This window comes from Eucalyptus grandis, chromosome 8 (assembly GCF_016545825.1).
Source record: "Eucalyptus grandis isolate ANBG69807.140 chromosome 8, ASM1654582v1, whole genome shotgun sequence".
NCBI classification, from domain to species: Eukaryota; Viridiplantae; Streptophyta; class Magnoliopsida; order Myrtales; family Myrtaceae; genus Eucalyptus; species Eucalyptus grandis.
The window spans coordinates 20,426,247-20,450,648 of NC_052619.1; the positions used below are offsets into that span (position 1 = coordinate 20,426,247).

General features: G+C 40.8%; 1 protein-coding gene and 1 long non-coding RNA gene across 2 annotated transcripts; both read right to left on the reverse strand.

The window, feature by feature from the left end:
• Positions 1-1,828: 1,828 nt before the first annotated feature.
• Positions 1,829-5,129, reverse strand: LOC120286380 (glutamine--fructose-6-phosphate aminotransferase [isomerizing] 2-like). The gene is made up of 5 exons (XM_039299719.1): positions 5,088-5,129; positions 4,150-4,261; positions 3,334-3,476; positions 2,574-2,738; positions 1,829-2,053 (listed from the first exon to the last, which is right to left on the reverse strand). The coding sequence occupies exons 1-5, from the start codon at positions 5,127-5,129 to the stop codon at positions 1,829-1,831; spliced, it is 687 nt and encodes a 228-aa protein (XP_039155653.1).
• Positions 5,130-18,363: 13,234 nt separating this feature from the next.
• On the reverse strand, positions 18,364-21,006 carry LOC120287818. The gene is made up of 2 exons (XR_005546087.1): positions 19,021-21,006; positions 18,364-18,833 (listed from the first exon to the last, which is right to left on the reverse strand). It is a non-coding gene; the product is annotated as an uncharacterized LOC120287818 (long non-coding RNA).
• Between the last annotated feature and the right edge of the window lie 3,396 nt (positions 21,007-24,402).

Consider the following 24,402-nt stretch of genomic DNA (forward strand, 5'->3'; position numbering starts at 1 on the left):
GAAAATGTCACAGGAGTAGGGAAGAAAAATAACAACATTGCGTTCGACAACCGTTAACAGAGACAGTAGGAGCTTATGGTTTTGCTTTTGTTGGTGTCTAGCGAGAGTCGCATTGAATAACAGTGACGATAGGAGTTTATGATTTTCCTTTAGTTGGTATCTAGCAAGAGTCACATTATATGTTCCACTTATGATTAATTGATAAAATGAACTGGTCTAGAGCAAGTTGATATTGAAATTCTTTCCATTTGGATACACAGGCCTATGTGAGTCAACAAATTGGACCATATCAGGAGTTAAATACCACACTAAAAAAGAAAATCAAAACGCAATACAATTTACCTCAGACTATTTCCCAAGAAATGCACAAATCAGGAGTTAACTAACAGTTGGACAACCGACATGACAATCACCACTCGAGAGACCTATGTAATGCCCAAAACCAGTCACAGCTAAAGAAGCAAATCACATCTCAAATACTCGATCGATCCTATTTTCCCGAATAAGGATACAATCTTCCTCTTCCAATCTCCACCGGACTCCTTTTACATCTCATGATGCAGCAAAAGATATTTCAATCAAAGTCCACAAAAAATGGAGTTCCCCACCAAATGCTAAACACGATAACCAATATTTTCAGCAATAGAACTTTTTTGTGACCATTAAGATGGAGGCAATAATGAGCAACATATTACTCTAAGTTGCATAGCATCCCAAATGACACTGTTCTTGAAGTCATGTCCATCATGAAACAATGGTCATGTACCATGAGTGCGACACTTCGAGGCAAATTGACTAGTAATTTAATTGCATAACGAGCCGAACGCACAAAAAGTGGGTTGCGACAATTTTTCCTAATTGATCATAAATAAAGATCTTGCAGGGGGCTCCCATTCAATCAAGTACAAATGATCAACAGAATGTAGATTTTATGTCGAAAAGATGCTTTACATTCTCATGACATTATCCATTTCATTGCCGGGTAAACATAATCGAAGAAATCTATTAGTGGGCTTCTACTCTGTTGTCACGCTCTTTGTGAGGTTCCTAGGCTGGTCAACATTGTATCGTGAGATGATATGCCAACAACTGCACCCCAAATGTTAAAAACTATCTCATGTCAGACGAATTAGCAAAATCTACTAAAACTGGCTATTTGAAAGGAAAAACAGGAATCTGAAAATACTCCACAAGCAATGAATATATAAACAAATAAAAACAGCAAAATTCTGCCTTGCTCATACGGAACTAAGGTAAAAAGATTGAAAAAAAAAAAAAGTCAGTCATTCACAACCACCACTGATGAAGGATTCCTCAAAAAGTTAAGGATTGATAATCTAGTTCTATCATCAGCTATGGGTTCGAGTCTAAGAGAAATTTTAGAGAACGTTTGCCATCCTGAAACTTTCTTCGTCTTTCCCGAATGATAAAGAGAAAAAAATGCATTAAAACCATTTCTTTTCCAACTCAAATTGCTAGCGGCCCTATCCTGATTTCCACATGAAGAACGCGGCTTCTGTTCACCGGGGTTTCGCTCACTGGCTCCCCTGTCACCAGGTCACCCCCCCCTTCCTTTTCTGGCCCGACTCTTTGGTCTTAAGAATGTTGGTATGGCTATCAAAATTGTGAGCATCAGCATGTAGGAGGCTCAATCAAATAAAATTGATTTCTTTTGTTTTTGTTGAGACTTAAAAACGTACTCTCGTTTAGAACTAAATGCCAAATCATAGAGAGAATTTTGGAACTCTTAATGCAAAAACAAACACTTAGAGCATAAAACAAATCAAGGAAACAGAAAGGTAGATGCTCCCATCCAGTTCCACCTCATCTACATCATAGCTTCATCTTCAGTAAGTCTGCCCCTCATTGTGGTTGTTAGGGATTCTGGCTGTTCATGAATTTCTTTCTGCATATAATGTTCGCAACTTCCTTTATTTATTTGTTCAACTTCCATCTCGAGAACAGAAAGTGCACGTTGTACAGATGCTGGCCTGAAAAGTACACCGTATTTTCCTTTGTCACCATCAAACTTTAAGATAGATACCCCTCCATCCTGATGCAACCAGCATTAGTAGAATAAATTCAGCATTCGGCTTCTCATGAGTACTGTGTTATTAAAATACTCTGGAAAGAAACGATCATAGTTATCAGCCCTCGATTGAGGTGATATAGCAAGACTTTCCGCAATAAAGTTCACCTCCATTGCGGGCAACATGCTCCTCCAATGCACAAGGACAAAACTGCTATTCAGCTATATGCAAGAGTCAAGCCAAATAGAATTCTGGTGACATTAAGCCGAAAGGTTTTCAGTACAACTAAATAGGTGGTTAGTACTAGTGATATTGAGCATATTTTACTGTGTTGCTATGCAGTCCAGTGGATATTCACAATTTGATACTGAGACGAAATCAATAGAACTCAAGTTAAACTGAAGTACCCCCCACCCCTAAAATCTTAACAACTAAGATACATTTGGTAGATCAATTAAACATAAAATCAAGAGACCAATAAGGCAGCCCATGCCATAAAGGCTAAGAATACACATAATTTCCTGAAAACAACTATGTAATTACCTTCAAATGAACAACTTCACCATCTTCAATAATCAAAACTTTTCTTGTGTGCTCAACCAGAGCATTTGCATCACTCGATAAGAACAGTTCCCTGGGATTCCCATTCTGCGAAGGGTACTTGTCATCAAGAAATAATGATCCTTTGCTTGATTCTTCTGTCAATTCCTGAATGAATTAATCACTATGTTACAATTATGATAAATTACAAGAACAAAAAAAAAAAAAAAAATTTGACGAGGAAAATGCATAGTTAAGATATACACAGGAATGAACAACTACACATTCGAAAAAAGAACTCCTAAGCCTACGCTACAGTTGACACATCATGGAGACCTAAAAATGAAGTAAGAGTTCACCACCATAGACAACCACAAGCTTTTCTCAAACTTATTGTATCAAGATCAAAAATATGTGCCATGGTGGACAGCAGTAACAATGCTATTCCAATTCTTGGTTCTGATAGGAAATTAATTTGCATCCAGATTACCATTTCCAAGGCACTCTAAGACCCAAAGTAAAAACTCAATATACTGTCTATACCAAGCAAAATGGATGCTATTCAACACTTCGCAGAAAACATTGTATCATAAGAAACATTTGATTGAAGTATGGTTAATAGACTCCGTTCTAGAAGAACACAAACGGCACATATTTTAGTGAAGGTGAAAGGACACAGCAATTGAAAATAGAAAATGATTCATGAGATGTGATCAAAAGTAACTCATTTGCAAGTACCACCCAAGTTTTAAATGGAACTTACTTTGACACCGAGAAGCAATGGACTACCACGCTTACAAGCAATCAATTCATTAGGATAATGCCGGCTCTTAAAAACAAGGGCATAGGCTCCTTCAAGATGCCTCATGACTTCCAGAACAACTTGACTAAATGGGACAGTGTCACCTGCAGTCCAAATAATATACCATTCATAAATATAATGTCACTGAACACTGTTCTCTGGGGTAAAGTAACATGATAGCACACTTCAAGACACAAAGCAAATTATGTGGAATATGTATATATTTTTAGCACAATCCCATTGGTGGCCATACCGCCAGTTAATTCACTACAAGCAAACAATTGTAGAAATAGAATCAAATTTTGCTCAAAATGATGTCATTCAAAGCTAAAATGCTTTTGCAGAATTAAGTATCCATTTACTGAGGCCCATCAGAAAGAAAATGAGTCACGAATACAATTTGTTTTAAGCCCTACATTTGTTGGGAAAAGTATTGAGCCAACATGGGCCTGACATACATAAATGATACTTTCAATGAAAGATGTCACAGATGCTTTATCCATCAGATGGCTCTTTAGTGTTTACAAGGAGTTGGACAGATTTCCGAAACTACAACCTTCATATAGTTACACAAGATTCAATTGAAAATCCATAGATTAGTATAGCTTGAATTGGAAGATTGTTAAGAAAAAATCTAAAATGATTAACTTCAACATCTTTTTTAATTTCAGTGTCACATGAAATTGTGTTGACTGAGGTTTCCTTTTCTTCACACACAAACTCAGTAAGAAGCTCATTAAAATGCAATGATGATCTTCATTGCATATAAGATATTACCTGAATCTTCATTAGATTTATCAAAAACATACTTGGCAAGCTTAGGAATCACTTCAGTGTCAGTATCAGATTCAAATGTGAACCCATGTTGAATTAGCGTTTGCTTCACGACCTGCAAGTGTAAATGAAAAGGTAAGAACCTCAAAAGAATCTACCGGCAAAATTTCTTCATTAGTTTTAAGCTAGAGAGAAATACCATTGAGATTGTACACCATTTTACAGAATCATCACAGACAGAATACCATATAAATTAAGAGCATATCATATAGTTTTGTTAGGAAAGCATCTTGATCTCTAAAAATGCTTCTCATTGGGGGTAAAATGAGGTCCACAGCCGGTCGCAAGGTTCCTTGTGGTACACAGGACATTTGCTGCTAATTATACACACTTGAATCTGCATGTTCTTTGTGAAGGCTTCAATGAAAGGTCTATGATAATATGACAGAAGGATAAGCCTTGGCCTCAGTTTATTATTAATGATGACTAATGTGACCTAATCATAACACCCCTTACTAGACCAATCAAATAAAGCTTCGTTGATTGAATCAACTTCTGCCTCTAGTCAGCAGCTATGCCTTCACTCACATTCTAAGAAAGAGTAGTTGTCTAGATTAAATACCTCTAAGATGCATAAACTGATTTATGGCATAAAATCATCCAAACACACAATATGATCTGCAATACCTAGGGAGATGTAAGCATTACATTGTCGCAACGTTGCAATAATCAATGACAAGGATGAACTTTCAGCCTACATGAAAATTTGAAAGCTAACCCATCTCAAAGGTGAAAGAAAGCTTCCATTATTTATATAGCAAAATGCAACCCGAATATAAATAGAAGTATACTATAGTCCAAATAGTTGCCAGTTAAGCCTTAACCAACCTCATGATTAGTGACGACCCCATTGTGTACAACCAGAAATTCATTTTCAGCACCAGAGCTCTGAGGATGACCATTCCTAGGAGCAGGCTCTCCATGAGTCGCCTACCGCGTGTGCGCTATTCCGGCATGAGTAAGAAAAGATTCCTCCAAATTCAAGTCTGTGGCATCAACCTCTGATGATAATACAATCAACAGTGAGTTCCTTGAACTTGGTTGAGGGATATTCAAGAGCAAGACTTGAAATATGGAGATGTCAAACAATCCATCGCACAAATATAACAAAGTAGAACAGCCACACAGAAGGTTTGTTTAACAGAATAAACGAGAAAAATCCTGCACAAAAATACGTTCCAAGTTAAGAAATGTTGGGTAATGCATGCACACATATAAAAATGCAGTATTTAATCTAGTGGGATAGAATTTACAAATGAGGCGCAATAGATTCAATGGTACAAATGGATTCAAGGTGAATAAGCATGGTCTACGTAATGATATTTCCTTCAATCCAAAAACTGCATTTAAACTTGACAGTGAACATATAAACCACTGCTTAACATTCGTATATCTCAAAAAAGGAATCCTAATGCTGCTCGAAACGGAAATACTCTCATCTTGTATTTTTGCTGAATTAATTTCTCAGAGAATCTCGGAGAAAAGATGGACTTTGACCCCTCAATGAGTTTAGATTAAGTCCAGCAATCATTAGCAATAAGGTTAAACTTTCGCCCCACAAAGGATATCTAGTTTCACCCAGAAGCTCAGGTATTAAAACAACTCGCAGCGAGTTTAGATAATGTCCACGACCGTTAGCAATAAGATTTGTCTCGATTAAAGTACACTGAACAAAGGCCAATTTCATTGTCACGACGCTTCCACCTCTCTCTTCTTATTTCCTTTTTCCTTATTTTAGCCAAGTAACTGTGTTACTTCACCAAGATAAGAGAGCCAAAGAATAAAAGGCAGCCCTTTGGATTATCGAACTTTTCTGATACATCAGGGGGCTAAAATGGAATAGAAACAGCAGAATTCCAGTCCAAAAGACGCTATCCAGCAGTGCATTCTGACCATGTGGACGGTTTCTCTCGAAATTAGACCAAAAGGGGACAAAATGACAAACGACACAGCAGGCTTCTTGGACGAGGCGCTTGTCTAGTCCCAGAACAACGTCCTTTACGAGGACAAACAAAAATAAATTAACTAAAAAAAGAAAGGAAAAAAAAATAGAGAGACTAAACCAGATCGAGAAGATGAACTGTATCCGAAGTGCGCATGAAAATCATATGCAGCGACCATGATCGGCAAAGCATAACAGTACACTTCCATAACTAATCAGACAAGCACAAGCTTATAGAACGTTGGAGACATTGGCAGGTCCAAAAGCCGTCCATCTTGAAGAGCTTAAGCCATTACACGTCCCACCAACCGGAAATACTCAACTAACTTGGAGAACTTACTGCTACCGGAAACATCAGCATTTGGAGGCCAAGGGCGAGGGAACAAGAAGAAAAGCGGACTAGAGGTCGCGAGAGGGAGGCGGAGGGGCGTTGGCGTCGGAGTAAACCAGCGGAGGCGGAGGTGGAGGGCTGTCGGCGTCGCGTTTCGCTGGAAGAGAGGCACGACTTCGCGGAGGGGGGAGAGAGAGAGAGAGCAGAGCGGACGTCGCGAGAGGGAGGCGGAGGAGAGTCGGCGGCGTCGGCGGCGTCGGCGTCAGGGTGGCGGGCGATGGAAGCAACCAGCGGAGGCGGAGGGGCTCAACCTTTCTTCTGCAACAACCTCGCCTCCGAGCCTTCCGTGTGTGGGGTCTCGCTCGGCGGGCGACGCTCGCCGACGTTGAGGGGAGCTTGAAGAGGCCTGCTTCTCCTCCGCGTGCTGCATCTGCGATCCCGGGAACGCCGAAACGAGCGACGTAGCAGCAACGAGCCCGAAGAGAGAAGCGAGCGAGCACCGGAGTAGGGGCGGCCGTAATGTTGCTCGTCGGCGACGGCAGGGGAACGGCCGCTTGATGCACGGCGGAGCAGCAACGAGTGCGGAGAGAGAGAAAATTTCAGATTCAAAATTTCGAAAGGAAAGAAATGGAGAGGGACAGAGGAACAAACGGGCTTCTCTTTCCTTCGTTTGAGAAAGAAAGAGAAATGTTTAAGCCGCAATAAATGTTCAGAGAGCGTGCTGGCTAGGAGGAGAGAGCGCGCGGCAGGCTAGGAAGAGGAGAGAGAGGGGAAGAGATCTCGAAGAGAGCGAAAAGGCCCACCCCCTCCACACGGCACCTCGTGAGTGGCCGGACGTGGAGCTCCCGGACCACCCAATATTTTCTCCCTCCCGTGCTGATGAACCTCGTCCAGGTGAAATTCCAGGGAAATCCCGCGTCACCATTCGAGACCCACCCTCTCGCCATCTCTCTCGCCGTTTTCTCTCTTCTGTTCTACTGCGCATTGGCGCTCGTTGCTCACCTGTCGTTGGTTCCCGATCGTTGTGCCCGAGCGTTCCCCATTCTCATGGTGCTTGCCGTCTCGCTGTCGGTGGCTTCCTTCATGTCTTTGTTGGTCCAGTGCCCCTTTCACTCTTTCCCTATCTCTTCTCATTAGTGTTGCTTTTCACGGTCCTCTTGTCTTTTTCGTCCACGGGTTCCGTCCTCCCCCACCGGCAGCCTCGCTGCTCTTGCATTGTACAGTCGAGCATGTATGCGCTTTGTGCCGGAATCGGGAATCGGTCCTGGATGACACGGCCCCGAATGTCCTACAGGGTGCCCACCACCAACACACACCCTAGAAACGACTTCCAGATCCACAACCCTGGCTCCTCTGACAGCGGCTCATCCACGGCCGCGAGCGACGGTGGTCCACTTGCAGATCTTCAACTCCGCGTGGCAGTTCTCTCCTCTGACAGCGGCTTATCCACGGCCGCGAGCGACGGTGGTCCACTTGCAGATCTGCAACTCCGCATGGCAGTTCTCTCCTCAGACTCGGCATTGGCAACTCAACCAGTGGCGACGGCGGAGGGAGACGGGGAGGTTAGGCTCGAGGTGGCCGGAGACGGAGGAGACCGTTGAAAAACCTACACAAAATACGGAACACCTCGGGAAGAAAAATTAAGGATTAATATCATGAAAAAATTCTAAATTAGTATATATGTGGCATTTGTCAAAGGAAAGTCGGTTTGGGATTTTTAATGGTTAAAAAATTAATTTGAAATAAATTTATTACAATTTTACCGATTTTTATTTTTAGGGTGTTAAGCCAAAAATTAACAACATAAGGTCCAATGTGGAGCTTATGGTTTTGCTTTTGTCTGTGTCCAGGGAGAGCTCGAATCAAGTTGACATTAAAAAAATTTCCAATTCGAATACACGAGGCCTCTCCATGTCTACAAATTGGACCATATGTGGAGTTAAATATCATAATGACAAAGGAAATCAAAACACAATATAATTTGCCTTGGGACTATATTTTTCTAGAAATATATGACTAACGTGAAAATCATCACTCGAGACATATCTTTAATGGCAAAAACCAATATTAGCAGTCTTTTAGATACTCGATCAATTCCATCAATCTTGCACATTTAATAACCTGCCTTTTTTGTGATACAATCCCCCTCTTCCAACCTCCATCAGACTCCTTTCACATCTCATGATGGAGCACAAGATACATCAATCAAAGTCCACCACTGCGAAAAAAAAAGAAGTTCCCTACTAAATGCTAAATACGGTAACCAATATTTTTAGCAATAGAACTTTTTTGGGAACTTTAAGATTAAGGCATTCATGAGAGACATCATAAAGAAACTGGACGTGAGTGAGACATAGTACACATCGAAAAGGAAAGTAGGAATGTCTAGTAATGAATAAGACATGCAGGAGCTCTCTCTGATGTTGTAACATAAAATAAACTGATTTGGAGGATAGTACTGGATTACACAATGTAGTAAGACAAGGATTTCAATAAAATTTGAATGGAACAGGGCGTACTTGACAAATGAAAGATACAAGTTAATGAGTTGTCTGAGATGCTTGATGCAATCATTTCCATAATTCTGAAGGATCAACTAGTTGGAAGGGCCTTTAGCAGGGCTTCTTTCCGCTCCTATCGCCCCCACAGGAACGGACAGAAGATGGGGTATTCCGCGTAATATTATCATACTTGCTGTCCTGCTTAAACTGTGCATATAAAATCTGCACCAAGCTTGGATTTTGTCGAATTGATGACTTCCCCCTCGTCAAGAAAGATGTACTTGTCAAGTTAAATGAACATCTAGCCCTTTGATACTCTTGTCGAGAGTGCATCTCAATCTTGAACAAGGAATGAAAAACCTCTATGTGGCGACCTAATGATGATCTATAAGCATGCCCCACTTGAGAGGAAGATAACCAATGCCCACAAATGATTTTTTTTTTTTTTTAATATTTTATTTATTTATTAGGATGTTGTAGACCTATATCATGAAAGGAGGGAATATCAAATGGCATTCCTCTATATGTTTCTAATGACAACCTTTGATTCCTCTTACGTTGTGAATGGTCATTTTGTGATATTATTGAGTAGACACGTCAATGGCACTCCTAGTGATAGATAAGCAGGTTGCATGTGTTGGTAGGATGAGCTAATGATAGAAAATGTAAAAATAATTATTGTGTTAACAAATCCTCTCATTCGATTATGTTTGTTTCTTTATAACAATAGGCCTAGATAATCGCTATGACAAATTTTCAAACAATTGCTCGCCGGTGAAAGAATCGAAAGGGTCTGTTTCAAAAAAAAGAAGAAGAAAGAATCGAAAGGGTCGTCCGTGTAGTATTAAGGCCCATTATATTTTTTAGTTAAGTCCAAAGCCCAGCCCATGTCTTCTATAAACCAAGAGTCAGCCCATCTTCATATAACATCTCTAGATGGTGGTTGCTCGTGAAGCGAAGCGGCGGATTAAACATGAAAAAGAAGAGGAGAGGAAGCTCGTCCGCGAGAAAGAAAAAAACAGGATAAAATGGGAAAAATTTCGCGCGTTCTCGATCTGGACAATTCAACGGCCAAATTGACTGTGAATTGTAACGCCAGTTAAGTATTCGAGCTTATTATTTGTTTAATCGGAGTAGCTTTTGAAATTGGGTCTTAAATTGGGAGTTATGTCGATTTTGGACTATGAGGATTTATTGTGGAGTTATTGAACTGTGGATATATATGAATATCGTAGATTAGGGTTTTATAGAGTTGTGGGATTCAACGAAACTCATTTTCAAAGTATGATTTGTTTGAAATGAAATTCTAAAGTTTTATATGCTAGTTACACATTAGGATATTGTTTACTATAGACGAGTTTATTCAATAGTGCATGGATGTTGTTTTATCATAGAATAAATGTAATTAGTCGAGTCATTCGTTAGAACGGTGTATTATTCAATTTTTGATATCATTTTTTGATTAATTAATAAGAATTCAAGTTCGTTGGTACGAGAAACCATTATAAGTTGGTTTTCGTCTTTTCCCAAACTTAATGGTACTATTTCTTCTACAAATTTATAAACTCATATTTTGAAAATGGTAGTGTTTTAATATAGTATGAGTTATTGAGAGCATGTTTCTTGCATAAATTAAATCGAACTTTTACTATCTTTTTAGTTGATTGAAAGGGCATTGGAAAGTCTATGAAGTAGTTTGAAATGACTATGTATGAATGCTTTGGTTAAGTGTTTTGCGAAGGGAATTGCCAAAAGCTATTTGTATTGGTTGCGAAATGTTTTATGAAATGCATTTTATTTGATAAATGGAATTGTGAAAGGTTATGTGATTCTGTTTGTAAAGCTTGTTTAAGGAATGATTTTTGGGTGTTGATTGTGGGTTGTAGAGAAATATATTGATTGATATTGCACATATCGCTATGAAGAGAACCAATTGAGGGGGAGTATGCATATTGTATCAAGATGTCCTTTTGAGCCAACCAATGACTCATACAAGGTGTTGCTTTTGTTGGTATTTAGGGAGAGCCGAATTGTATATTCGAAATATGATTAACTAATAGAATGGACTTCTTTGATTTGATAATCTAGCACCATTTCTAAGAACCTCCTAAAGTAGCTATCCGAAATATAGACAAGCTTCAGTTTTAATTTTGCAAATAAACCACCCGCTTCTAAATCCAATTGCCATAGATGGCTATCGGCAAACAGATTCATCTAGTAATGCCCAATTGAAAATTCAGGAGCTTCCTTCTCCCATCCTCCAGTAAACCACAAAAAGGGGGGAAAAGCATATTCTCATTCAAGAACTCTACAAGGTAACTCCACCATTACCATCAAGACAGCCTCCATTAAACTAAGCCAGCTTATAAGAGAAAACAGGCCGGACTTAATTCATGGTCACTATGATATTGGAGAAAATTTTCGACTACAATAACATATAAATGCAAATAGCACATCTCATTGAACTAACATGTACCCTGAAAAGAATCTTCAGTGAAGAAAATGGAATATTAGTTTAAAAATGGCACGTACACCAATTCTTCCAGCTAGGTCAGTTTACACCTCACCTGAACTAGCGATTTCCCCAAACATCACATGTTTCCACCTACCTTTTGACAAAGGAATTTTAATTTGGCTCTTGGCTTTCCACATTAAACCTGTTGCTTCTTTAGTTACACTTAACACCCACGGTTTCTAGAAACATATAATTACTAACATTTAAAGTCAACTCAAATTTCTATAACATAAAAAATAAAATAAAATAATTACTCTCAACAGGTCAGGAAATTCAATATGGCTTATTGAAGGCCTTAAAATTGATAAGAAAGCCAATCCCACTGCCTTTCCAAATAATAACAGGTTAATAGAAAAAATTCAGACATTAAAAGTTCTAAATGAAGTGCAATAGTCACCTGTAACCCATTTCAAGACATAGCACTTCCCACCAGTCGCTACAACATCTTGTGGCACCCTAAAAGAAATGCACTACGTCATATGTAAAATTCAATTTACACAATAAGATGGTAAATGCAGCACTTAGAACCATCATAATACAAGAATAAGGCGCAAAAGAAAGAGCTTTCAATTTGTGTCAAAAAACCTTCCAAAGCTATAGCATAGTCGTATCTTCTGCCAAACATGAGAAGTGACTGCTCTGCAGTCAATAGCTTAGCAAGATCTTCCATTTCCTGGTCACAAGCTTTAGCACCTCTCTAACTTTGTCTACAAGATATTAGCAAATGATTTCATTCTCCATACAAAAAATTCTCCCAACATAAGTTTAGACGAAGTTAAAAAATTGTTTAGGTGAGATAGGAAGTGACACATACTTGAAAAGTCAAAAAGGCAACGAATTTTTGCATTCTCTTTTAGCTGTAATCAGAAGCTTTCCACTTAGTGTCGCCAGAATTTCGATGTGACTTAATACACTTCAATAGTTGAATGAATCTGTCTATTTATTATGCTGTAGTGACGCACTGGAGGATGCAGTGGATTGGGAGCGAAGGTGAGAGAGAAGCCAATTTTGAAAAGACGAAGAGAGAGAGTCTTCTTCACTGACAAGGGGGAGACCCAAGATTTTGCAATATTATAGAGAATTTTCAGATTTGTCTTGGTGGGACGTCGCTTTATTGACACTCATCAAGTGGAGAGGCATTATGTTGATGTGGTGGAGTGTAGCCACGTTGTCAATCGCTAGATCGCAAGGTGAGGCAGGAGGCTAACGTGGGAGGCTAAGTGGTCGGCTGCCTATATCGTTCTATGCAACAAAATGTGTGAACAATACAATCAAGAACTCGCATTATATTGCTGGAAATCCTAATGAATTAGAGAAACCATGCCACTATTCTTTCACAAAGTCCACCTTATCTACTCCAAATTTTGACTTTTTTTTTTTTTTTTTGCTTTTGAACTTGACACATGATTATACATACATAAGAAAAGAGGAAGAGATTCAATGGATCACACCTGCCTATTTTTTAGCCTGAAGAGGCTAGGCCGTATTATCGAAGCTCTGAGAAAGTACCTCATGGAGCCAAACCCTTTGAGACCATGGAAAACACAACTAAGATAAGAACACAAGCCACACAAGGACCAAAATCCAAAACAAGTCAACAATAGTGTTGTTAGCAAAATGAGTTCAAGGCAAGAAGTAATTACTTACCGGTGCCGACGAAGTCCTCAAAAGCGTGGATATTGCTATTCCACACCACAAGATTCAACTTCCTAAGCCCTTCGACAAGTGTGGATACAAACTTCTCTTGAAATGTGGGGTCTTTATTGTCGGTCTGCATAGCAAATCAAATCACAACCAAGATGTCCATTCACGTAGTTTTCCCAATTAGCTCAACCCCAGAAACTTCACCCACCAAACCCCTATAACAAAACCCCATACCTAGATGTAAACAAGGAAAGAGGTGATTGCGCAAACATTTGGCATTTAATTTAGAATTACTAGTGCAAGTTTCAGTGCAAAAGTTGGTGCTATTGTATTCCAACCGCTAACGGGGCTCTTGGATGTGACGGTGGATGTGGATGTGGATGCGGAGGCGGAGGCAATGCACATGAGAATGTTGTGGATCGGGAGCGAAGGTGAGAGAGCGAATTTTGAAAAGAAGAGAAGAGTCTCCTTTGTTGACAAGAGGGAAACCCAAAATTTTGAAATATTAAGGGGGCATAACGTCATAAAAACTTCAAACTTTAACTCTAATCTCAATTCTTTTTTTTTCTTTTTTTAAGATCATAAAAAAAACCTCCAACTTTTGATCTTGAAACTCTTTTTGTTCCATGAAAAACCCATCAACTTTAGATTTAGTCATAATTCTATCATAAGCCTTTTTTCTATCTTATAAAAAACCATAAAATTTTACTTAAATCTCATATCTACCAACATTAACTCTCCATCCAAAATCGCCCTTAGTGATGTGGCATTTTTCACGTTATTGCTATAGTTTTTTTTTCCCATATTTCATATCTGAAAATATTTCTTTTTTAGATGAATTTTCATACCAACCCAAATGGTGTTTAATTAGATCTAATGTTTGGGTAAAAACTATAGCAATTATGGTGTGTTTGTTTGGGGAAAGTGTTTTCCGTGAATTGATTTTCCAGACTTTTCACCCATTTGGCTCATGGAAAATAACTAGTAAACTGAAAATACTTTTTGGTCAACGAAATCATTCGTGCATACATTTAAGAAAGTAAATTTCTAAATTAAAAGAGGTGAAAACACTTTTTAGAATTGCTTATCTCGAATATATATATTCATTTTCCTTCTTTTTCTTTGGCTAATTACTAGCCAAGGCAAAGGTTGGTGACTAGCCACAGGCACCCGCACCTATGGCCGTTAATCAACTATCGTCGGGCTTTGGCACCAAGCATCACCGAAGCCTGGCAAAAAGCAAAGGGAAGAAAAATTAAATAAAATGAAAAATTATTTATAAATTACATTTTTTCCATGAGATTGAAATCTTTTTTAAAATGAGGATCCAAACACCAAAAATGTGTTTGATCACATATAACCAAACAAATAAAAAATATCTACTTTCTCAAAAAATGATTTCCCACAAAGTGTGCTCTTTTATCATGAAATTTTGCCAGAAACAAATGTGCCTTTAGGGTTGCTTTCTTCAATTGTTCTTACTTTCAAGAGTCTTCCTTCCATCTTGCAAGGATCTTCAATTTTGGGCTCAATCTCTAATCTTGCATGCTTGACAGTCTTTGATCTCTTGAGATCGAAGAGCTCACACTCGAGACTCTCTTGCTCAAGACACTTAACTTGGGATGTAAAAATAAAATAAAATAAAAATTGAGACATACGGTTAATGGAGGCAAATTTATAAGGCAAAAAAGTTTAGGAGAAAATTGAGAGTGGATCTAAAATTGAGAGTTTTTAAGCGTCGGTTTATATTGCTAAAAACATTTTCGGAGAAAACATTTTCCTCATTTTCCTCATTTTCCAATAATTTGGTTCATTTAGGAAAAAGCATCAACAAAAATGTTTTCCTACTAAAGCTTAAATTCAAGAAAATAATTTTCTCTTTGAAAGAAAATATTTTTCAAAATATATTTAAGTATCGACGCTTTGACCTGAAATTGTACGCTTAAGCACAGAAACCACAATATTGATTCCCGAGTCCCAACGTTCGGGATTAGGTCTTGGGCGGCCGGGATTGAACCCCTTGTGCCTATACCTGATGCTCTAGCACCCGAGTTTAGGTCTATAAAGGCTGTACTTGAGGCACCAATGGTCGAGCTGCAGTCCCAACCCCTAGGGTCAAGTCCACAAAGGCCATGCATGGATATTTAGTGCTAGGGCTCGGGTCCTTGTTAATGAATGTTTTCTCTTATATTTTTTTTTTAAAAAAAATTGGAATTTCTTTTCTTTTCCTTTTCTTTTTGCTTCTTCCTCAATTGTTCACTAGTCATGGTGATGATCGGCAAGCTTAAAACTTTGGCGCGAGCCTTGAGCTTGCTAGTGGCTTGTCATCGGCCCTATTGCTTTGTGGGTGGCGACCTCCAAAGAAGAAGAAAAAAGAAGAAAATAAAAAATAATTAGGAGAAAGGGTTAATACCGCAAAGAAAAAAAAAAAAACTAAATTGGTACGTATATGACAAATTTATCCCAAACTAATTTTTGAGTACAAAAAGTTATAAATTGGTACACCTATAATAAATTTACCTTTTGTTAATTTCCGTTAAATTTTATTATCGAATTATTGAGTTTGATAATATGTGATAGTTGATAGGTATACCGATTTACGATTTTACCATATGTTTGTCACAAGTGTACTAGTTTGGAGATTTTCGTAATATTAATTCAATTTAATGGAAACTAACGGAGAATAAACTTATTATAAATGTGTCATTTTGAGGTTTTTGGTAAAATTTATCACGAGTATACTAGTTTGGAGTTTTTGATAATTTAAAAATTAGTTTGGGATAAATCTATCATAAATATAACAATTTAGGGTTTTTCATGAAATACCCTAAAAAGCGATTTTATTGATTATTTTTCCCATCAGCTTTTTTTATTTTATTTTATATATAGTTTTAGCCAAACACCAAAAAATAGTCATTTTCCTATAAAATGACTTTGTAGATAATATTTTTTTTTAGAAATGGTACATTTTTCGTGAAACAAATGAACCTTATATGACAAAAAAAGAAGGAAGTTTATGGTAGAATTGGTAGTGAACCTAAAGTTGGAGTTTTTATGGAACAAAAAAAAAAAAATTGTAGAATAGAATTATGAGTGAACCTAAAATTGGAGTTTTTTTTTTTTTTTTTTAACGGTATTAAGCTTATTAGAGACAATTTTCAGATCTGTCCTTGTGGGATGTGGCTCCATGTGTCACCCACCGAGCAGAGAGGGATTATGCTGACTCGGAGCGTGGCCACGTCCTCAAACACGTAATCGCAAGGCGAGGGGAAAGTGCCAAGGGCGAAGTCGCACGCTAAATCGCTCGCAAAGAGACTCATTAAGTCGCTCGTTAGGAGAAAGTCGCCCGCAAAGGGGAAGTCGCGCGCAAGTCAGCACGCTAAATCGCTCGCTAAGGGGAGGTCGCTCCCAAAAGGAAATCGCACGTTTAGTCGCTCGCTAAATCGCTCCCAAATGGGAAGTCGCACGCTGAGTGGCTCGCAAAGGTCGGAAGTCAGCAAAGGCGAAGTCCACAATCAGTCTCATGTAAACCACTGGGAAGTTTCTTCCCAAACCGACATATGCCACGATGGACGACCCGACCATTTCTTCCACTATAAAACGGCAAGATCTGCTCCTACTCTGGCCATCATTTTCTCAGAGAATTGCCATAATCATCCTCTACTACATAAGACTACAAGATCCTCCAGAAGCCTACCCAATGCCGATCGGCCGTCGCCCCCAAACAAACGACCGAGGTTTCCCTGCCTTCACTGCCCTCCAGGCCATTCTCGTCTTTCTTGTTACCGTGCTGGTCAACCTTGTCCAGGTGAAATTCCAAGGGGAAACCGCGTCCCCATTCGACACCCACACTTTTGCCACCTCTCTTGCCGTCGTCTCTCTTCTATTCTATTGCTCATTGGCGATCGTTGCTCACCTGTCGTTGGCTCCCGCTTGTTGTGCCCAAGCGTTTCCCATCCTCATGATGCTCGCCGCTTCGCTCTTGGTGTCTTCCCTTGCATCGTTGTTGTTCCCGGCCCTTTTCGCTGTTTCCCCTATCTCTTGTTACTTGTGTTGCTTTCCTCTTGCATCATCTCGCTCAAAACCTTTACGTGTGGGTTCAACACGAGATCGTTTCCATGTTTGTGCCAGTGTTCCGTTCTCGCCAACTCCATGGTGGACGAGCCCCACCACTTTTGCCTCGTACCATCATCGATGCGCGCTCTGTACCAGAATTGAGAATTAATTGGGGATGGGCCCGTGTTGCTACGGCCACAGATGTCCTCCGGCACGCCCACCACTAGCACACTCTTGAAAAGAAAATACGACTGGGGAAGAAACACCACGACGTTGTGTTCGACAACTATAACAGCGACAGTAGGAACTGATGGTTTTGTTTTTGTTGGTGTCTAGTGAGAGTCCTCATGTATTGTCCACTTACGATTAATTGATAGAATGGACTGCTTAATAGCAAGTTGACATTGAAATTCTTTCCATTTGAATACATCGGACGTTTGCAAGTTGGACCATATCATGGAGTAAAAATCACACTGAAAAAAGAAATCAGAACACGATACAAGTTGCCTGGACCTTTTCCCCAGAAAGGTATGCACAGGGAGTTAACTAACGGTTTGATGAATGACGAGACAATCACCACTCAAGAGACATGCTCAACGTCAAAAACCAAACTCAGTGAAAGAAGCATATCCTATCTCAGATACTCGATCGATTCTGTCGAAGTCTTGCACCTTTAATGATACACATCTTTTTATACCACCTGCTCTTTTTTTCCCAAATAAGGACACAATCTTCCTCTTCCAACCTCCACCAGAGACTCCTTTGACATCTCATGATGCAGCATTTGACATCTCATGATGCAGCACAAGATGCATCAATCAAAGTCCACCACAAAAGAAAAAAAAAAGTTGCCTACTAAATGCCAAACACGATAACTAATATTTTTAGCAATAGAACCTTTTTGTGACCTTTAAATGAATGAACAACATAATGCTCTACCACCGACCATTGCAGCGTAGAGGGTAGATCCTTTGCTCTCCCCGGTGGAGGCCAAGGTTCGAAGCCCCTGCGAAGCAGGGAGGCTGAAGCGCTGTACGGTGACTTAAGCGTGGCGTCGGGGTGGTGGTTTCCCCGCTAGCGACACCTGGGGGTTTACGTGGCGGCTGTCGGCCAAAGCGGTTCCTCCAGCAAAAAAAAAAAAAAAAAAAAACCAACATAATGCTCTAAGTTGCATAGCATCCCAGATGAAACTAAGTTGAAGTCATCATCGTTATTTCAATCATGAAACAATATTAAGGTACCATGAGTACGATACAATTGGGCATCCTTTGTGGGCATGTAGTTGCTGAACAACTGATTGTTGATTGCAGTTAACACTGACACCTTCAGCTTTAGAACAAATAGAGATTTCATGGACACGATCAAAACCCGTACGACAAAAGCTAACCTGAATCAAGCATCATGAGTAGCAAACACTGAGAAGACTCTCAACCACTTGAGCCAGAGGACCATGTTTCATTTCACTGGCAAGTATTCCTTTACTGTGCATCAATGCCACTTCATTTACTTTTAAAGAACCTTACATAGCTGTAGCATAATTCTATCCCCTGCCAAACATGATAAGTGACTGCTCTGCGATCAGTAGCTTAGCAAGATCTTTCATTTCCTGGTGAAGCTTAAGCACCTCTCTAACTTTGTCTACAAGATATTAAAAAGGGAATCAATGTTTCATACAAACAATTTATCAACATAAGTATAGACAGAAAAGGCACATCCAAGAGAAGTTTAGAAATTGTGAAGGTGAGATAGGAAGTGACACATACTTGGAAGGTCAAAAAGAAAATCAATTAATATAAGAAAGTCTACGTGCTGACAAAATGCTTACCCAAAGTGATTACTGAAAGCTGTCTGCAATACGCAGCTTGGGCTCAAAACAGGAAATGATCAATGTGGGGATCATAGTTATTGGGCCTCAGTTAAGGTGAGATAGCAGGACTTTCTGCACCAAAGTTCTCCTCACATGTTGGCAACGTGCTCCTCCACTTGGGAAATAAAACAAGAAAAAAAAGAAAAACCTCCGGTTCAACCATGCACAAGAAGTAAGCCACATAAAAATTCTGGTGACACTGAGCGGAAAGCTTCACAGTACAAAATAGGTGGTCACTACTGGTGATACTGAGCAAATTTTACCATATTGCTATGGTATATTCCCAAAATGACAATAAGATGAAATCGATAAAACTCAAGTTCAACTGAATCAGGTGATAAATCCACCTCTGAGTACTCATCCTCTTTGGATGATGATGTTCATGTGAGTAAGGCTAGTAGAAGGACTCTGAGTTCTATAGTGCACTAATTAAGGTGCAAAGCCAAGACCCAAGTCTTAAAAAGAAAAATGCCTATCTTTTCTAGTGTGAAATAGCGATGAAGAGGAAGAGGAGGAGTTGAATGAGAGAAGACATAAGATTTACTTGAAAGACGAGGTGGCTAAGAACCTGATTGAGGAGGGACCTGATTTTAATGAGGAGCAAACAGAAGCTACTAAGAAGAAGAGCTGCAGTGAGGCACAAGAGGAGATAAGAAGGGCATTTTCTGGAAGCTGCAGAGGCTGCAGAGGCTGATGGTGACGACCGTGATGTTTCATAAAGATAAGAAGAGAGACGATGGTGCGCCAGTTGAAGGTGGCAATGCTGCAGAATTTCAGCAGAAGCTGGACGTATACTTTGGCAGGAGAGAGGGTTTGGGTAAGAATGAGATGTTTCTGAAATAGTTCTTTTCGTATAAGATGTGGGTTGGCAAGGATTACAAGAACAAAGGACATGTCAATGAGAAGAGTTGGATGGGTTGTCGAGGGATAAGGAAGAGATTGAGATGCAAGGATTATAAAACCAATTTCAGGTACCTGAAGAGTCCAGGCAACAGGCTATTGGGTCATTCGAGGAGTTGAAGCACTTGAAGCATTTTAAAAAAAAAAAAAAGAGGAGATGAAGCAAAAGCTCAAAGTCTAAGCAGATCACTGGCATAGGTGAAGACAAGGGCTGCCAATTGGAAGGAGTTGATCTTGATGATGACTTTGATCCTGAGGAATATGATACGGCGATGAAGCAAGTTTTCAATGAGAAGTATCACAATGCAGAAGATGTGGACCCTAACTTTGGCAGTCATGGAGATGAAGAAGGTGGAGAAATTGATGGAGCTGACCTTGTTGACGACTTTGATCCCAGGAATACAATAGGATGATGAAGCAAGCTCTCGATGAGAAGTATTACAATGCAGAAGATGTGCACCCTGACTCTGGCCGTGATGGAGATGAAGGTGGAGAAATTGAAAAGCCATACTTCAAGAAAGAAGATGAATTGCTCAGACTGCAGATTGGCTGGGAAGAATTAGAGTCCAAGGATGGATTCTTAGCAGCTAGAGATAGAAGCTTAAGACAAAGGTAGATGATGTAGGCAAAGATGACAATAATGATGACGAGGAGGAGGAGTCTGAGTCTGATTGCATCCCCGAGGCACAGAATGAAGAAACGATATCTTCTAAGGATGGAAGTGTAAAAGGAAATGGAAATTATCATTGCTGAAGAGAGCTGAAGAGGCAATGTTTCATTGAAGAAGCTTGCTCCTTGTAGGGAGAAGGAATGAAGAGTACACAACAATCAGAGGCACCAGCTAAAACTGAAGTCAAAGGAGCTTCCTGAAGAAGGAAGGTCTGATATATAAAAGAGGCATAAAGATTATTGTAAGCATCAAATGCTGAAAGGGTAGCTTCAGTCAGATGAGGATTCGAGTAAATTGTCAAAGAATGCAAGAAGAAGAAGAGCCAATCTGCAGTTAAGTTATCAAACTCAAGGCTCAGAGCTTATGGGAAAATAACACCCCAAGTATGGGGCTGTTTGGTTCAGCATTCCCAAGGGGCTTTCAGCCCAAAGCCCCTGGGAAAAATTTCAGCTGTTTGGTTCAGCATTTTGAAGTATACTTGGGGGAATGCTAGCATTTGGAATGCTTTCTGGAATGCTTTGAAAGCCCAATGCGGAGTGGGGACACATTTGGGCATTCGGCATTTTCGGAATACTTGAAGGGGTTTAATGAATTTTTTTCTTCCAATATTGCCCTCACTTGATAATTGAGTTTTCTTGTTTTACCCTCAAAATCTACTGTTCATCGTCTTCCTCGTCTCCCTCGTTTCTTCAAGACCAAAGCCCAGCTGGCGGAGCTCAACCAGCCGGAGCTAGTCGCGCACACACGGACGTCGCCACACACCGCCGTGGCCACGCACCACCGTCGCCCCACGCACCACCGTCGCCACACACCGTCGTGGCCACGCACCACCGTCGCATGGGTCGCGACCTCGGCGGCGTTGCACAGGTCGCGCGACCCACGCGACGGGCTGAGCACCGGTCGCCACGCATCGCCGTTGCGTGGGTCGCGGCCTCGGGCGGCGTCGCGCGACCTCGCCACGGGCTGAGCGGTGCTCGGCCGCCCGAGATCCGGTCGCCACGCACCACCGTCGCGTGGGTCGCGGCCTCGGCGGCGTCGCGCGACCCACGCCACGGGTTGAGCGGTGCTCGGCCGCCCGGATCCGGTCGCCACGCATCGCCGTCGCGTGGGTCGCGGCCTCGGCGGCGTCGCGCGACCCGCGCGACAGCTGAGCGGTGCTCGGCTGGCCGGATCCGGTCGCCACGAGGCCGCGCGACCTGAGACGGCGGTGCGTGGGTCGCGCGACCCGCCACCTTCCCACCACCACAGCCACCGGCCGCCTCCCCACCACCACAGCCACCGGCCGCCTCCCCACAGCCACCCGCCGCCTCCCCCACCACAGCCACCGGCCGCCTCCCCACTCGCTCCCCTCCTCTGCGTCAAGAAATCTCCTCCTCCTTTTTCCTTTTCTTTTTTTCCTTTTTCTTTTCTTCTCAAAGCTATTTTGCAAAATGCAATACCAAAAAAGAATTCCCAAACACTTCAGCATTCACCAAATGCCCATTCTTCTAAATATACTTGGGGAAATGCAAAGCCATTTCCCCAAAGTTGAACCAAACAGCCCCTATAAGGGTTATACAAAGCACTTGAATTGCAGCATGACTAGCGCTCAGATTGCATCAGAATAGTAAAGAGGGATGAATCCTATCAGCAAATTCAATGTCCGTGTCCTCTATCAACATTTTGTTCCATCTCTCATGAATCCCACATGGATCATTTCAAACTCTCTTTTGTAGATAAGCCATCCAAGAACGAAATGGAGTACACATCAAATTTGTCCTGCTGATCATAGCACTCACTGATACCACAATATATCCCTATGTTTTATCCTCAAAAGCTTTCGTATCAAATGTTAGTAATTGCCTAACGATATCCTTCGAATATTAAAGAAAAAGCCAAGGCCTTGCTCACACTACCAAGACGAGTATCCTACTTAGTCCATTGCAAAATTAACAATTTTAGAATCTGGCTAGAAGAACTAGTGTATTGCCAGCAATGGTCACTACTGGGACAACTAAATTGTGCAGCATTTTTACTGCTGGAAGGAATAAAAACTCTCAATAGTAGCAAAGAGCTCATATTTCAATAATAAACAAAATATATGATATCCATAGACAACAAAACATTTTAAGTTGGCAAATATGACATGCCAAGTCCTAACATGCAATTGAGTCCATGACTAAGTAAAGTGGATATGGAAAATGCAGCCACTACAATCAAGCACCCAAGTTTCCAGCAAATTGTTCCAGCAATCAAACCTACTTAATAATAATGATGATGATTATGATGACAACAACACCACCAATTATTCTGCAGTCGGGATATAGTTTCAAAAGCAAAGTTAGAACCTAGCACAAGTTATACCCGAGTGAATTAAGGAAACCACGCCACAATTCTTTCACAAAGGTCATCTTATATACTCCATCTTTTGACAAATTTATTTATTTTTGGTAATTTTCTTTTGAACCTGATCCACATTCTACACACATAAGAAAAGAGGAGGAATAGATTCAACGGATCGTACCTGCCTGGTTTTTAGTCTGAAGAGACCAGGCTGAATAATCGAAGCTCTGAGGAAGAACCTCATGGAGGCCATGGAAAACACAACTAAGATAAAAACACTAGCCAGTCAAAGGACCAAAGTCCAAAACAACTCATCAACAACAGTGTTGTTAGCCAAATGGATTTAAGGTAGGAAGTAATTACTTTCCACTGCCGATGAAGTGAGGACATTGCTGCTCCACATTCCGCAAGATTGAACTCTCCGGGCCCTTCACGAGCGTGAGCATAAACTTCTCTTGAAATGTGGGGTTTTTACCACCGGTCGGCACGGCATTCGCACAGCTTTGCCGAATTAGCTGAGCACCAAAAACTTCACCCACCAACTCCCTATAACAAAACTCCATATCCAGATCTGAATGGGAAAGGAGGTAATTGCCCAAACATTTGGCGTGCAGTTTAGAATCGCCAGTGCAAGTTCTGGTGCGAGACCCGGTGTTGCCATTATCTGGCCGCCGGCGGTGCTCCGGGAGGCGGCGGCGCGCCGGAGAGTACGGTGGATTGAAAGCGAAGGCGGGAGAGAGACATAGAGAGACAGTCTCGTTCGTTGACGATGGGCGACCCAAATTTTTTAAATATTGGAAAATTTTTACGCCTGTCCCAGCGGGACCCATCCGCTGACGTGGCTCCACGTGTCACTCGCTGAACGGTTGCTGATGTGGCGGAGCTTGGCCACGTCGTCAGCACATCATGGACAGCATTGTTGGGGAAGCTTCGTTAAGCGCGCAATGCAGAGGTCCGGAAGTTCGACTTTATGAAGATCAAGATTCCCCAAGTTTTATCTTCCCTCTTCACACTTTATGAAGATCAAGATTCCCCAAGTTTTATCGTCCCTCTTCACACTTTATGAGGATCAAGATTCCCATTCTTCACGGGTTCAATTGTAAAAACCAAGATTTGCTCCCACTCTAGCCATCCCATACACAAGGCTCTTTCATTTGAATACACTGCGTGTCTACAAATCGGATCATATTGTACAGTTAAATATCAAACTAAAAAAGGAAATTAAACATGATACAATCTACCTCTGCCTGTGTCCAAGAAAGGTACAGATGGGGAATTAACTAATGATTTGATGACCAACGTGACAATCATCAATCGAGAGACATGCTTAATGCCAAAATACCAATCACAACAAAAGAAGCAAATCCAGTCTCAAATACTCGATTGATTCCATCAATCTCGCACCAGACTACTCTTTCCCGAATAAGGATACAAACTTCCCCTTCAAC